The 15,329-nt window shown below is 34.8% G+C and overlaps 1 protein-coding gene across 1 annotated transcript in view; it reads left to right on the top strand.

Moving 5' to 3' along the window:
• The window catches only part of LOC149791598 (CLIP-associating protein 1-like), a 127,469-nt gene that overhangs the window by 60,348 nt on the left and 51,792 nt on the right, over positions 1-15,329 (top strand). Inside the window, exons 16-18 of the mRNA XM_089969458.1 lie at positions 7,659-7,762; positions 11,412-11,475; positions 12,568-12,731. Of these exons, the coding sequence (XP_089825584.1) occupies positions 7,659-7,762; positions 11,412-11,475; positions 12,568-12,731 (332 nt within the window). The remainder of the gene's footprint in view (positions 1-7,658; positions 7,763-11,411; positions 11,476-12,567; positions 12,732-15,329) is intronic.

Raw genomic sequence — 15,329 nt, 5'->3', positions numbered from 1 at the left:
CAACAAAGTGACGTGATGTAAACTGTAACATAATTATAAAGACAGTTTTATAACTGTATCAATGGTTATTCATAGCATTCTTTTGCAAATGATGACAAAGTTTGTTTTACATTTATTTCACATCATGCATGTGATTTTTTAATTAAAATATTAAATATTTAAAACTAAATGTACTTGTGACTTTTTTCATATGTATTTACTATTCGCATTTGTCATCCCCCTCTAGAAAGGCCACCCGCATTATAAGGCCACTTTCCTGCTGCATTAGGGGTGGCCTTATAAGAGGGGGACTACTGTACTTCATACAGTTTCTCCAAGCTTGCACAAGTAAATAAGGTGGTTCTTTTTGCCTTTGATAAGATAGATCAACAGTCCCTTATAGGGGCTCTCATTTTCCTTTTATAAGTTAGATCATTGGTCCCTTTAAGAGACTCATTTTCCTTTGATGAGGTAGATTATTAGTCCCTTCAAGGGACCCTTGTTTTCCTTTGATAAGACAGAACATCAGTCTCCTCAAGGGACTCTTGTTTTCCTTTGATAAGGCAGAACATCATTCTCCTCAAGGGACTCTTGTTTTCCTTGATAAGGTACATCATCAGTCACATCAAGGGACTAATCTTTAACATTTAATACCTTAAACATCTAAATTAAAACTTCAGGAAATATACATTTTTAATCTGTTGAAGTAAGAGGATCTGTTTTCCTAGCCTTTTTGCTTGAGTGAAATTGTATTGAAGTTTTAATCATGTTTTGTCAAATGTATGAAAAATTTATTGTATTGAGAAAAATATATATCAGAATGGATGTTTTTAATTGTTTCCATTGTATCTAATGTTGGTGTTGCTTATTTCATTTGTTGCTTGCAAAAGCTTCCTCTGATACTGAAAGATGGGTGTGTTGTCTCTCCACCCCAGCTTATACGGTACCTCAGACCCTGTATTTGATATTGTCACTTTGTTGTCATTAATCAAATTATTCAGTCATAAAAACCTATCTGAACTGGTACAGTGATGCCTCTCAGCTTTTTAAAATCTGAAAGTTTTCTTTCTTTTTTGTCTCCTGTCTTGTATGTGAAGTAAAGACAAGATATATGTGTCACTTTCTTGCTGGCAATAATGTGAGCATCATATTTTTCAACTTAATTTTTTATGTATAAGCTATATGCAGGGGTGGGTACAAGATGACACAATTTGCAGGCAAGACATAGTGTTCCAGATAGCATTTCATGAACTGCTTGATGTTTCTATATTTTGACTTGAATTTGCTATAAAAAAAACAGTTATTTCCATATAAACACATTAGTCACAATGTGAGGAAATATCCATCCTGAAAATTCAGAATATCAGATCTGTTTTTAACATGCAGCAGTCAATAAGAACAATTGATTAATTCTTGGGATTCCTAAAAATTCATTTGACAGTTGAATATTAGTCCCATCAAGGAACTCTTGTTTCACATTTTCTGTAGAATGCCATGCATTCTGTATTGCTTTGCCAAAAAACTGGCAGGAAATCTTTCCGTATCGCTGAACTTTTTTTTTATGTTCATGAGAATGATTAGTCACAGTCACATCAACAAGTTTTCTTTGGAAAATATGATTTTTTTTCTTCTTTTAATACAGGTGCTTATATTTTATTTCACAATCCAAGCTTGTTTGCATATTTTTTTTACTAAGCTAACCAATAGTTGGCCCTCCTTTTGAAAGGACATGTACCACTTGATCCTCTCTTTTCTTGAACAGATTGTTGTATCGACATGAGCTTTTCATTAAAAGATTTATACGATTCATACTTGGTCCTAAATCAGAATGATAAGATCAGACTCAGTTTTGGCTGCAATCTTAAAAATATTGGCTTTTGCAATTTCTCCAAGACAGATGGTTGTACTGACACATGGCATTTACTGCAAAAAAATTCTTAGCACATGGCATTGGTCCCAAATGAAAATGATGTCAGTTTGACCTCCAGTATGATTGCAGTGGTGGCCATCTTGAAATCTTATCTCTGCTTATTTGAACAGATGGATATATTTATTAACATGAGGTTTGTACTAAAAGACTTTGTACAATTTATAATTTGTTCTAAATGAATATGAAGGTGATCAGACCTCAAAATTAATTGTTACAATAACATCAGGAATTAAATATCTAAAATGCAGGTTAATTACAAAACCAACATACCTTATAAAATCCTTAAACCAGACACTAGGACCAGACTGTGTTAGCTGATTTATAGAGGTGGTGGCCATTGAAAAAGTTATTCGATATGCGTGTATCATTGGGATTTGAAACCTTTTTGGTTACAGAGTGAGACATTTAGAAAAGTTTTGTCGTACTATATTATTTAGTATTGCAAACTTTTGTGATTAGCATTGCTTTTATGTCTCTCGTGTTTCGATAACATCACCAGAACTACCTATTTTTCTGTCACGAGCATAAATGCACTTTCAGTTTCCTTTGCCATAATTTTTCATTCTTCTAAGTTGTCATGCATGATGGTATTTTTCAGTTTGTGAGACAGCAATATATTCTAAGAAAGGTATTGTGTACCTCTGAATAAGCCCTCTATCCATGTGACACTGCATGTGAATGCTCTGCCTTAAACTCAGTAGTGAACACTCAGGGCCCCATAGTATGACTATCCAAGCACAAAAACAAGGGTCTCAAATTTAGTGGTTTTAACAAAGTTGTCAATTTGGGGGGTATTTTCCTTTTATTTTAGATGCAGGTATCTACTTTCTTGCTGTAATGGCAGCACTTAATGTCAACAACTAATGTGTTAAAGGTTTTGAAAGTCAAATATCTTCTACAATACCTGCCTCATTCAATGGAATCTTTGGGTTAATATTACTATATTGTATTTCATGCTTGGCACAGCTTCACTGAATATTGGAATGCCATTGGACCAGGCCCAAGATAATTTCAATTAATTTGTCCAAGACCCAGGGATCAAGAAAAAGATTTCATCTCCAGAATGAAATTAGACTAAAAAGTTTGCAACACTGCCTAGTTACAACAGGAGTTCCAAGGAATGCAGCATCTTGCAAACAAAATATTGTTTATGACTTAGCTTTCTGCTTGTGGAGTCCAGACAGGAACACATAGCACTGTATATATTTGCTTATGAGTGGAGTCCAACTGCAAACAGCATAGACTCTGGTCTGCCATGGTATTATGCACTGGCAGATCGGGTCTATTTCATTTGTTCTACTGATTACTTCTAACGGACTGTTCAGACGCAGATCTGCTGTAGCATTATGCAAATGCAGATCTGGGTTTTTGAAGTTGCAGTTGAGCTTTACTTGTGGGTATATACAGTACGCAAGTGTACAGATCCTAACCCTAAGTCTAATTCAGAATCTTTTATTGAGTATATCAATTGAATATGCAAATTTTAAAAAACTGAAAGAGCAAATAAACATTTTTGATAATTATTCCACTAGCTTTTTATTTGCACAGGTGAGACAGAAATTACTAGCATATCAGGGCACAAACTTTACACATATTATTATGTGCAGTACTAGCTTAGAATGGTAAATATATTATGAGTACTTGGTTAGAGTGGTAAATATATTATGCAGTACTTGGTTAGGGTGGTAAATATATTATGCAGTACTTGGTTAGAGTGGTAAATATATTATGAGTACTTGGTTAGAGTGGTAAATATATTATGCAGTACTTGGTTAGAGTGGTAAATATATTATGCAGTACTTGGTTAGAGTGGTAAATATATTATGAGTACTTGGTTAGAGTGGTAAATATATTATGCAGTACTTGGTTAGAGTGGTAAATATATTATGCAGTACTTGGTTAGGGTGGTAAATATATTATGAGTACTTGGTTAGGGTGGTAAATATATTATGCAGTACTTGGTTAGAGTGGTAAATATATTATGCAGTACTTGGTTAGAGTGGTAAATATATTATGCAGTACTTGGTTAGGGTGGTAAATATATTATGCAGTACTTGGTAGTGTGTTTAAATATATCTGATATAATTGAATTGAAACTGAGTCTGCAATACGGGGGTGGGGGATAAAGATAGCTAGATCTTAAGAGTAAAAAATGTACATTTTAGAGACCTTGGGCTTAAGGAATTTTTAGCTCTAGCTCAATCTAAGAAGTTTCAGAATTGCTCTTGTCAAGAAAAGTTTAAGAAAAATACACCTAAATAAACCACAGTTGATTTCAGGAGTTTTGTGCTTGTTTAGTAAAACATTGTGGGCTTTATCTGCACGACATTTTCTTATTTCATGTGTACTTAAATGACTTTGCAGCCATGTTCATGTACCTCGTCATTTCACATTCCTTTGCATACATAGCACATCTGTCAAACCTACAAAACCAAAGTGATCCAAGTATATTTACGTTCATACTAGTATTGTTAAATTCAAAATTCACTTTGTCTGTTGTGCCGCCCCTTTATGAATTGCACCTATGCAAATTTTTTGCTCGTTCATTCTGTAAAATATATAGTTAACCAAATGTATAAAATATTTATGAATGTTGAAATGTACATTTCTGCGAACTTTTCTATTTTGATATTTACAAATACAAAATATAAATTGTACCAGCATCTTTTCAGATCACAAAAGTGTCTGATATGTGATTAAAAAGTAGTATTAAGTTTCTCTGAGCCCACTTTGACTTAATGGTATTACACATCTGATGTGTGGCACTTAATGGTGTTAATGGTATTACACCAGTTGATGACTGTTAATGGTATTAGAAAGTTGATGTCTGTTACTTAATGGTATTGCACAGTTGATGTCTGTTACTTAATGGTATTGCACAGTAGTTGTCGTTTACTTAATGTTATTAGAAAGTTGATGTCTGTTACTTAATGGTATTACACAGTTGATGTCTGTTACTTAATGGTATTACACAGTTGATGTCTGTTACTTAATGGTATTGCACAGTAGGTGTCTGGTACTTTATGGTATTACACAGTTGATGTCTGTTAGTTAATGGTATTACATAGATGATGTGGGACACTAAATGATATTACACAGTTGATGTCTGTTACTTTATGGTATTACACATTGATGTCTGTTACTTAATGGTATTACATAGATGATGTGGGACACTGAATGATATTACACAGTTGATGTCTGTTACTTAATGGTAATACACAGTTGATGTGTGCACTTAATGGTATTACACAGTTATTGTATGTTTCTTTCAACTCTATACAAGGGTAGGGAGCTTAGCATTTCCTTTCCACCACATTCAATACCCCCACCACTGTCACCAGCAACAATAATATCAGCAATCACTGTAGTATACATTGGATTCTGATAATGAAGTTCCAGTGACTGATTAGTGCTACACTTAGTACATGTTTGGTAATATGTCACTTGCAGTAGGTAGTATAAGGCTTTAGCCTCTCACTTTCTATTAAAATTCAGGCCTCTCCATCATGAAATATGTTTCAGGTAATAAATGTTACTCCACACTTGTATAAACCTTAATCAGCATTTGCACATGCAACCTTTTGGTTGGTGGGAATTGTTTGGAGTGAGATTTCAAGTGGAGTAGTAGTTATTGTCTCACCTGAGAAGCATGTTTGAGACATAGGTATAATTTTGCAAGGACAATATAATCATTACAGGCATCACTATATAGTTTTTGCGTTTAGCTTAGTTTCTTGGACACTGTGTATGGTAAAGAAACTTAATGCGCTTATACATATTGGAGGATATTGATCACCAAAAAATGTATCCTGGTAACCTACATATTTTGCTGTTGTAACTTTGCAAGGTTTTTATCACCACAACTGCAGTTGTTTTGTGTTTATGGGGGAAGATAGCAATAGTGATGTCTGTCTGTCCCTCAATCACTCCATTTGTAGATGAGGTTGTTTTCATAGCATGCCTTAAGTTTGCTATGGTCTGTTTTCCTCTGACCTAACATATGAATTATCCAGTGGTAGAAGCACAAGGTTATTGGTTTTGGGGCTGCAGAGTAAAAGGTCAAGGTCATTGGAGCTGAAAATGTGATTTCTTTGGCGTGCTTTTCTATAAACTTCGTGGGTAGAATACACTTCCACAGGGGCAGCCCTCTATTGCTTCTGGGACATGAAAGATAAAGTTCACTAGAGCTGACATTTAGATATTTTTGCTTCTAGATAAACCAGGTTTCCTGGATCAAAGTTTCATCAGAGTAGATCAGTTGTCTGCATTTGGGCAGAGGCAACCCTAGTTGAATGCTTGGACCAGAGGTCAAAGGTCAAGTCACTGACACAAAAATTGTCCTTTTCCATGCAATAAGTCCGCTTTTCTCAAGTTTCCTGCATTCAGTGCTATCAACTTTATAGTTGCATTACACTTGAGTCTGTGATTGATAAATCTAAGGACATTTTCACTGGATGTGAAAATTAAAACATGTGAGTTTTACATTTCTGATTTGTATAGGTGGTCGGGTGGACCAGTGATTTATCATTTGGCAATGTTTGCATTATGCTATTATGGTAGATTAGCCATTTATCAGTGTTTATTATGCTGTAGTGGAGCAGGCAAGACATATCATTTCTGTGGAATTCTTTTATAATGGAGGGGCCAGGGATTTTTTCAGGAATACCTTAAACGTCAACTGTTGGTACTTTTTCATACCTAGAGATTCCATTGTGTGTGTTTGATGTGTTTGGGGAAAGTGGCATTATGGAATTGGGGACAAATGAATTTAAAACTAGTTCTTTATATCTCTCTTTCAAAAGATTAAACCATAAGGCTTGTGTGTGTGTGTGTGAAGTTACTTTTTTAAAGTAAAATTATAGAGTTGTCTCCCCTGCATGATATAGGTGAAACGTGTCACTATCCTGACAGCTTTGTCATTATTCTCAGCATATATAGGAATCAGCAGTAATTTTTGTCAATTAAGCTCAGTTTCTCTGACACTATCATCATAAAACTTGATGAATATAGTCATCTTGGAGAGTACAATTCATCACAGTCAAAAAGAGGTCACTGTGCCATAGTTTTAGACCAGTGATTTTACTGGTTATTTTCAGTATGTCACAGTTTAGTATGCAAGTCATGGTTTGGTTAGGCATTTAAAGTCAATATTTGTACTAATTTGTAAATAAGATAAATTTGTAAATAAATATTTTGTAAATATTGTTATAATCTAATTAGATCAAAGTTTGCATGCAGGACTTAAGTGTTCTGTATAATTCATGTCAAAACTTATGTCAGCTACAAGGAATCATTGGGTCATGTACATCAATCCTGGATACCAAACTTTTAAATCTGGTCTACTTAGCTGTTTTCCATTAGCAAACTCTTTTAAAGATGCTGTGTTAATTGTGTGTCAAATGTACAAAATGAACATATAATTTTCCCCTTACCAAAGACTTTGAATGTAAATCATAATCTTCTATGTACAGTGAAACCTATTGATAAAGGATACTTAGGGGGGACTACAGAATTGTTCTCTATTATATGAAGGCAGAATTTATATATAACATTAGGAAAAGCATTCATGCAATGTACTTTATGAAGAAGTGTACTGTATTTTGAAGCAAATGCAAATTTCAGTGTAGATTGTTACTGTCCAAGATTTAAGTTTGAGAAAAAAGTAGTCCCTGATTTTGGAGACTGGATACATATATTTTAATACTATTGGTTTGTATTTTTTTTAATGTATTTTAATATTCCATTGCAGGATGTTGGTGAAATTACTGGTCTCTTGCAAAGTGGTTCTTACCAAGATAGGAAAGAAGGCCTTGTATGTTTACAAAATATTTTAAGACAAAATAGATACTTAACGTAAGTATAAACAGTAATGATATACTTAGATTAATTTATGTATTAAAATTTTTTTAAAGCATGTTGAAAACTCACTTGTTTATAACTTTATATAATCATATTGATGTTAGAAATATATATCAGTGGACTTTTTTCTTGATTTTGTTTTCATAGTAAGATATACAGGGTTGGTTTCTTATTTGACCTGTTATTAACAGCTTAGGCATTAGAATTGGTTCTTTTCTTTGAAATCAATGGATGATGATGATATTGAAATGACGTTTGTACTACATTGTTATAGTCTGACTCTACATCCCCGTTTGTTTGTACCCCCCTACCGATTCAAAAAATGAAAACATTTAATGTGATAAAAAGTGAACAGAACTAAGTCAGTTGAATCATTGATTTATAATTTTTAACCAGATTGTGACCAGAATGGCACTAATACTGGCATCCCTTGCATCCTTTCATGCTTAACAGACTTTCCATACTAACACAGCGCCATATTGCGTACACTATAGGCAAGTTTATTTTCATCAGACAACATAATGACGTAATTCATCCTGTTTGGCAACCATTATGTTGAGAGTTTGGAATTATATCCCTTTGCACACATGAACTTAGAAATTAAACCGCTTGTTAAATCCACGTGAAAAGCAAATTTGTTGTTGCCATTATTTTCCTTTGCTTGATTCAACATTGTAAATATTGGAAAGCAGATGACTACTGTATGTACACCTGTAGTCGTGACACACCCATTTGATGAAAATGGACTTGTCCAGGAACTGGAAATGTATCCGAGCATGTCCATCTATTACATTGAAAACTTCCGTTAAGCATGAAAGGCGTAGATGATCACGGTTTTAGGTCTGTGGTTCTTTCCGGGGTTTTCCTGGGTTCTTCCTCCCCCATTAATACTGGCCACCATGTATAGCCTATCGTGTGCTGAAAAATGGCGTTAAACCCTACAACTACAACAACATCAACAACAACCAAAGTTGCAAAGATGCAACCATCATAAGGTGAAACTCTTCCCAAGCCTATAATTGGTTTATAAATCCACAGCCAATCAGAGTTAGTATGGCATGAACAGTCATTCCAGCCATCTTCATATTTCATTTGGAATCCTTAAAAGATCCAGATATTTTTTTGTATCCCATAAGGCTTAACGTATGTTGTTGTCCATTCATCTGGCTGTTGCAAATTTCATTTCCACACAGTAACTTAACATTGTCAGTATGGCTTGCAGTTGGGCTAATCCCAATCAGTTTAGGGGTAGAAAGTCATGGTCATTGTGACTCAAAATAAAAAGAAAATGATTTCCTCACAAGAACATTATAGTTCTACCTCATTGATATGGACCATGCTTTGTGGATGGCTCAACTTGATGTAATGAAGAATAATATTGATTTTGGGGTTTTAAAAAGGTTCAGGGTCAAGGTCACAAAAAAAGAAGGCAAATAGTTTTCTGCATATAGTTTTCAGTTATTCAGTTAACAACTATATATGCCTTCCCCAAGGTTGTGTATGAATTACTTTGGGTCAGGAAGAAGCCTATTTAATTTGGGGTCAATGTTCATGGTCACTGATGCTGAAAGAAGTAAAATGGTTTTACATAATAACTTTGCTTCAAGACCACATACTTTGACCAAAGTTTGTCAGTGGGTTTGATGGCAAGGTATGGAAGACCTATTGAGTTTTGGGTTAAATGGATATCATCATCATTGTTTTGACAGAATTTCTTTTATTCTAGAGAAAGTCCCTTGACTGAATGCTGCTGATGTCTCATACTAATTGTAATAAAGAAACAAATAGATTATGGCATATATAGATCCAATGTCAAGGTCACATCAAGTCTTAAAATACATTAATAGTTTCTGCACACAAAGTGATAATTAAACACCATGTGCCTAGACCATGGATGAAGGTCGTTCAGACCTGTTTCTCAGTCAGCCAGACTACTAGTGCCTACCTAAAGGACTGTTAAGCACAGAGCAGGCATATACTATGCCGTTCATGTTACTCTTATTCCCCTAAAATTCATTCTAAATCCCAACAATATTGCTGGAATTCTGTGAGACAAGCACAATCCATATTTTAAGAATAAAGGATGACAAAATATATGGAATGATTTGTTTCTACAGTAGAGAAAACTAGTAGCACTTGAAGATTATGTGTTTGAATTATCTTGTGAATGCATTATATGATCGGTATTTGCCAATTTGGATGCATCATTATTATGCTTCAATGATTTCTTCTATAAACCCATTATTTTCCCCTTATATTGTTGAGATCAAATGCCCTATAAATCCCTTATATTGTTGAGATCAAATGCCGTATAAAATAATTCATATTATTAATACCAAATGCCCTATTAAAACGCCTGTATTGTTGAGACCAAATGCCCTATAAAACACCTATATTTTTTAGACCAAATGCCCTATAAAACGCCTGTATTGTTGAGACCAAATGCCCTATAAAATCACCTGTATTTTTTTTAATAGACCAAATGCCCTTTAAAAGCCCCTATATTGTTGAGACCAAATGTCATATAATAGCCCTGATATTGTTGATACCAAGTGTCCTATAAAAGCCCACATGTTGTTGTTGTTGTTGTGGGGTTTAACGCCATTTTTCAGCACACGATAGGCCATACATGGCGGCCAGTATTAATGGTGGAGGAAGAACCCGGGAAAACCCTGGAAAGAACCACCAACCCACGAGAAGCTACTAGCAAGCTTTCTCATATACTCACATTGGCTGAATCAGAGACTCAAATCGCCGCAGACAGAGGTGAGATGGCAGTGATCCGTAACGGAGAGTGCTTTAGACCACTCGGCCACTCTGGTCCCCGTCCTCATATTGTTGAAACCAAATACCCTTTAAAAGCCCATATATTGTTGAGACAGAATACCATAATAGCGCTGATATTGTTGAGACCATGTGCCCTATAAAAGCCCCTATATTATTGAGACTGAATGCCCTATAAAGAAAAAATATATTGTCGAGACCGAATGCGCTATAATAGCCCTGATATTTTTAAATGCCATATAAAATCTATAATTTTGAAAAATATAGCTCAGAGGCCTGCATGAAGAGAGTGAAACTCCATACCATCACATGTTACTCTCCAGTAGATGCTGATACCCTTGTACAGCTGGATGGGCTAAAGCAGTAAAAGACTATATACCTTGTACATCATGACAGTGAATATGTGCTTGAAGACTTCATCTTTTGACTTCCCAGTCTGAAGTCATCTTTGTCAGCCCCTAGATCACTTTATTTCATTTGCCTTGGCACTAAATAACCTACTTGTGTTGCTGTGCCATATAGCACCAAACCAAACATACCACTAAATATTGTTGCCTTTACACATAAGATGTTTTAGGGCTTTTGATGAAGTCAGCAGAGTCCTGTACTAATCATTTTTTCTTGATGTCCTGCTGTCCATTTTTTTATGAGGTAACTTTTTCTTAAAGAGTTCAGTTTTTCAATGTTCTGTTTCATTATTTAGATTCTTAGATGAGTGTGATTTGTTTTTACATTCCACACAACTAATTTTGGAAATATCGCCTTTTGATTCTGCAAAGTTTTTTCTTCTGTTTAAGCCCATTTGAGTTAATTGTACTGAGTGGTGCCATTTGCTAATTATCTTTCTTTTCCACTTCAGGAGGATAGAATTAAAGAAGTTGACAGAAATATTTACAAGACTGTTTCATGACCCTCACAGTAAAGTAAGTAAAATTTGATAATTTGTTGCTAATTGGGCTTTTTCTTATCCTCTAGACTAATTTTTGTATTTTAATGACAAATTATTGCCAGGAGTTAGATTTTATAGAAGTTTTAAATTACCTTCACTTAAAGAATTAAAATTTTAATTGTTTACTACTAATCAGGTTGGAAAAGCACATTTGCTGTTTTATCATTTTAAAACTAGCATGCAGATGACACTACCAGTGAAAGTATCAGGTAACCTGCCACTCTGGTGACCTGAGTGGTTAGTATATTTGCTTTGGATGCAGGAGGTCATGGGTTCAAACCCTGGCTCAGTCATACCAAAAGTTACAAAAATGGTACAGCAGCTGCCTTGCTAGGTGCTCAGCAATAAGAGGTTAGTGTTAGGACTGGTCGGCCCGGTGTCAGGAAAATGACTGGGTGGGACATGATGCTATGTGTCTGCAGCATGATGGCTAAGTGCTAGATATCACCGTAAACTGCCACACTAAAGACATTATAGCAATGTGACTGAAATTGTTAAAGCTACTTTAAAAATCTAAATCACAAACATGCACAGATGGCAATTTTGAAAAATATAGCTGAGGCCTGCATGTAGCAAGTGATTCAGTTTTGCCAAGTGCTCTCCTTGCATTTCTGAGCAGATGACCAAGTTTCAGACATAATATTATCTTGAGTCACTCATACAAGGAATCTAATTCTCACATATAATTTTATTTCATTAAGATGAGAATTTTAAAACTGATTAGACTTTTGTTAAAATTAAAGCCTAAACGATGACTGTTATCAAATAAGTCTTGCAAAAGATACTGAATAGCAACACAATTTGGGAAGTAAAGAATGGATGCATCTGGTGGATAGATAGATGGAAGGAGAGATAGACATGGGTAACATTTTATACCCCTTTATTGAATATATCACAGGCACAATAAATTATGATCAACTTAAAAACCAAATTTGACAAAATTGCAGCCATATTTGGTTTAGTGTGCTTCTTGTTCATTTATACTGTATTGGTTAGGAGGGCATCTGTGCTTCTGTACACAATCTTGTTTTCCTTGGTAAGGTAGATGTATTTTTGTTTGTTTCAGGTATTTAGTATATATTTAGAGACTTTAGTCGATCTGATTACATTGCACAAGGGGGATCTCAATGACTGGTTATACGTGTTGTTGTCTCGTCTGCTTAACAAGTTAGGATCTGAGATTTTGGGCTCTGTCCATGCCAAAGTGCAGAGAACTCTCGATTGTGTTAGGTAAGTAACATGAAACATTTTAATACATAGTGTAAATTGTCTGTCTATTATGATTTTACAATAGTAAATTTCCTTAATCATAAACAATTGATCTAGTTTCTGAAACCCACAAGCATGGACTGTTTTCATAATAATCCCTGTTGAGTGGATCATCATATCAGCATCGGGTTTTCACTAAAAGACTTCTTACACCGTCTGCCTGGTCCTAAATGAAAATGGTGCCCTTACGACATCCAGTATAGCTGTGACATCATGGTGGCCATATTGCCCAGCTCGTTACTGCTACTTCTCCTGAGCAGATGGTCATATCAAAATGGGGTTTGTGACTTGAAAACTTATGATGCCTTGTTGGTCCTAAATAAAAATGGTACCAGTCATAGATCCAATATTGCTTCCATGGTTCTTGAAATTCTTATGACTTCTTGACAGATGATCATATTGAAGTGGAATTTTTACTATAAGAATTCTTAAAATATTTTGTTGGTTTTGTTGTTGTTATAGGATTTGATGCCATTTTTTCAGCACAAGATAGGCTATGTATGGTGGCCAGTATAAATGGTGGAGGAAGAACCTGGAAAACCCCCAGAAAGAACCACCAACCCATGATTAACTACCAGCAGGCTTTCTTGCATACCCACATTGGCCAAGCCCGAGACTCAAACTCATGCAGACAGAGGTGAGACAGCAGTGATTCATAATGGTGATCGCTTTAGACAACTCTGCCACTCAGGGCCCCAGTTGGTTTTGAATGACAAAGGTGCTGTTATTGTCTGAATTGAAAATTATACTAATCAGACCTCCAGTTTAGTTACCCTGTTGGCTAGTTTGAAAATCGTGTTGTCACTACCTCAGCTGAATTGAAAGGTCTTATGTCAGCATTTGGGCCATACTTCTATTTTCTCCAAACAATATTTAATGAAAGCCAGATATATCGCTTATTTTATCATTAAGAATGGCTGTTAGTGCACAGAAATTTGGAATCATCATCATGTTCAGAAGAGATTATTTTTAGTGAATGATTTTCTTTTATCAAAATTTTTTCTAAGTAAATAATATCCAACAGAATATTAACCAAAGAAAATGTTGGGAAAGGTTAGAAACTATATGTAAGTATTGTCAAATGAAGTTTGTGTTAACGTTTTAGAAAATTCAGTTTCAATATAATCATCATAAATATGAATTGCCCTAGTCTATTCAGGCGTGAAAAGAGTGGATTGACATACATGGCAATGCATGCAAGCTGTTCTTTGCAAACATAGTTAAGTGCTTACTCAGCAGCTATGCTGTACTTATTTTTGCAGCTGTCAAGAACTTAATAGTCCGTTGGCAAGACAACACAAGCTAGTCGTCAGATTAATAGCCTCACCCATTCACAGTACACAAAAAGTGCAGACATCACAGTAATATCTGTATTTAGTGTCAGCCTATTTTTTCATCAGAATCACACTATAGACAACTATGTTTTGCTTTTGGCAAATCTGCAGAATTGTCTTCAACATTTGCACTGATACATTTGAAAATGACTTAAAAATTCATATAAAACATTTAATCTATTATCTTTTAGTCAAGTTTATTGCAGTATGCTGTTGATAGAGAAGTGTATGGTGACACTGAAAATTGCTCTTGCAGACATATTGGGTTTTGGCTTTAGTGATTTATGAGTGTAATTGTAACTTGTTAGGGTTTGCTTACAATGAATACACGTTCTGACCTTATAAAGGGAAGTAACTCCAACTTTACTGATACTTGAAACTATGAGTACTGCATCGCAGCTAAAATTGTGCTAAAAGACTTTCATCAGTTTATTGACTGTAAGTGACTTTTTCCAAATATCCAAATACATTAGATGTATATTTGTGTTGGACAAGGGAGATAATAATATTCATATATCAACAAAAGTTGTTAGCAGCCCACCCCTCATCCAACTGTTAAACAGTAACTGAGTCTCTCTTACTATCTTGTGCCCTTACCTATGTCATGATCAGTGTTTATGGAACCTGTTGCTTACAGTTTATCAAGCAGTATAATATATTGACTTGTCTTCGATTCCTCAAAAATCTTTTCTGCCAGTAGAGTATCATTTCTCTCAATGGTCTCTTTCTTTTGTGTATGACAGCCTTGAGAAAGAAAACAAACCATTTTGTCTGCAATAGCAGATAGCAAGACACAGGTACCACTTCAAATGGTTCTGTCATATTTAAAATTATTGTAAAGAACTTATGTTACATATTTTGTCATATATATGGAAGGTACATTGCATTGTTTTCATTTTGTTCTCTTGAGCTCTTTTTTAATTCAACTTATTTATTTGAAACCAGCTGCAGCACTCCCTCTTTATAAGGCCCTTCATGATAACATAATTCAGTGAGTAAAAGTGTATACATCGTCTACTTCATTATAATGTAGTCTCACTATAAGGCAGAATACTCTGTGGCTCCCATGAGTAGCATTATAATGATTGTATCACACATATTGATAAGTTCATTCTCTTAAACACATTCAGGACTAGTTATAGTAGAAAAAAAACTTTTTACTGCTTGAATTTTTTATATTTTTTTTAAATGTTGAAATCTTGAGATGCTCTGAGTCTGGTTTGGG

The sequence above is a fragment of the Sinohyriopsis cumingii genome, chromosome 9 (assembly GCF_028554795.1).
Source record: "Sinohyriopsis cumingii isolate HCF-2022 chromosome 9, ASM2855479v2, whole genome shotgun sequence".
NCBI classification, from domain to species: domain Eukaryota; kingdom Metazoa; phylum Mollusca; class Bivalvia; order Unionida; family Unionidae; genus Sinohyriopsis; species Sinohyriopsis cumingii.
This window is presented reverse-complemented; position numbering and strand designations above follow the sequence as displayed.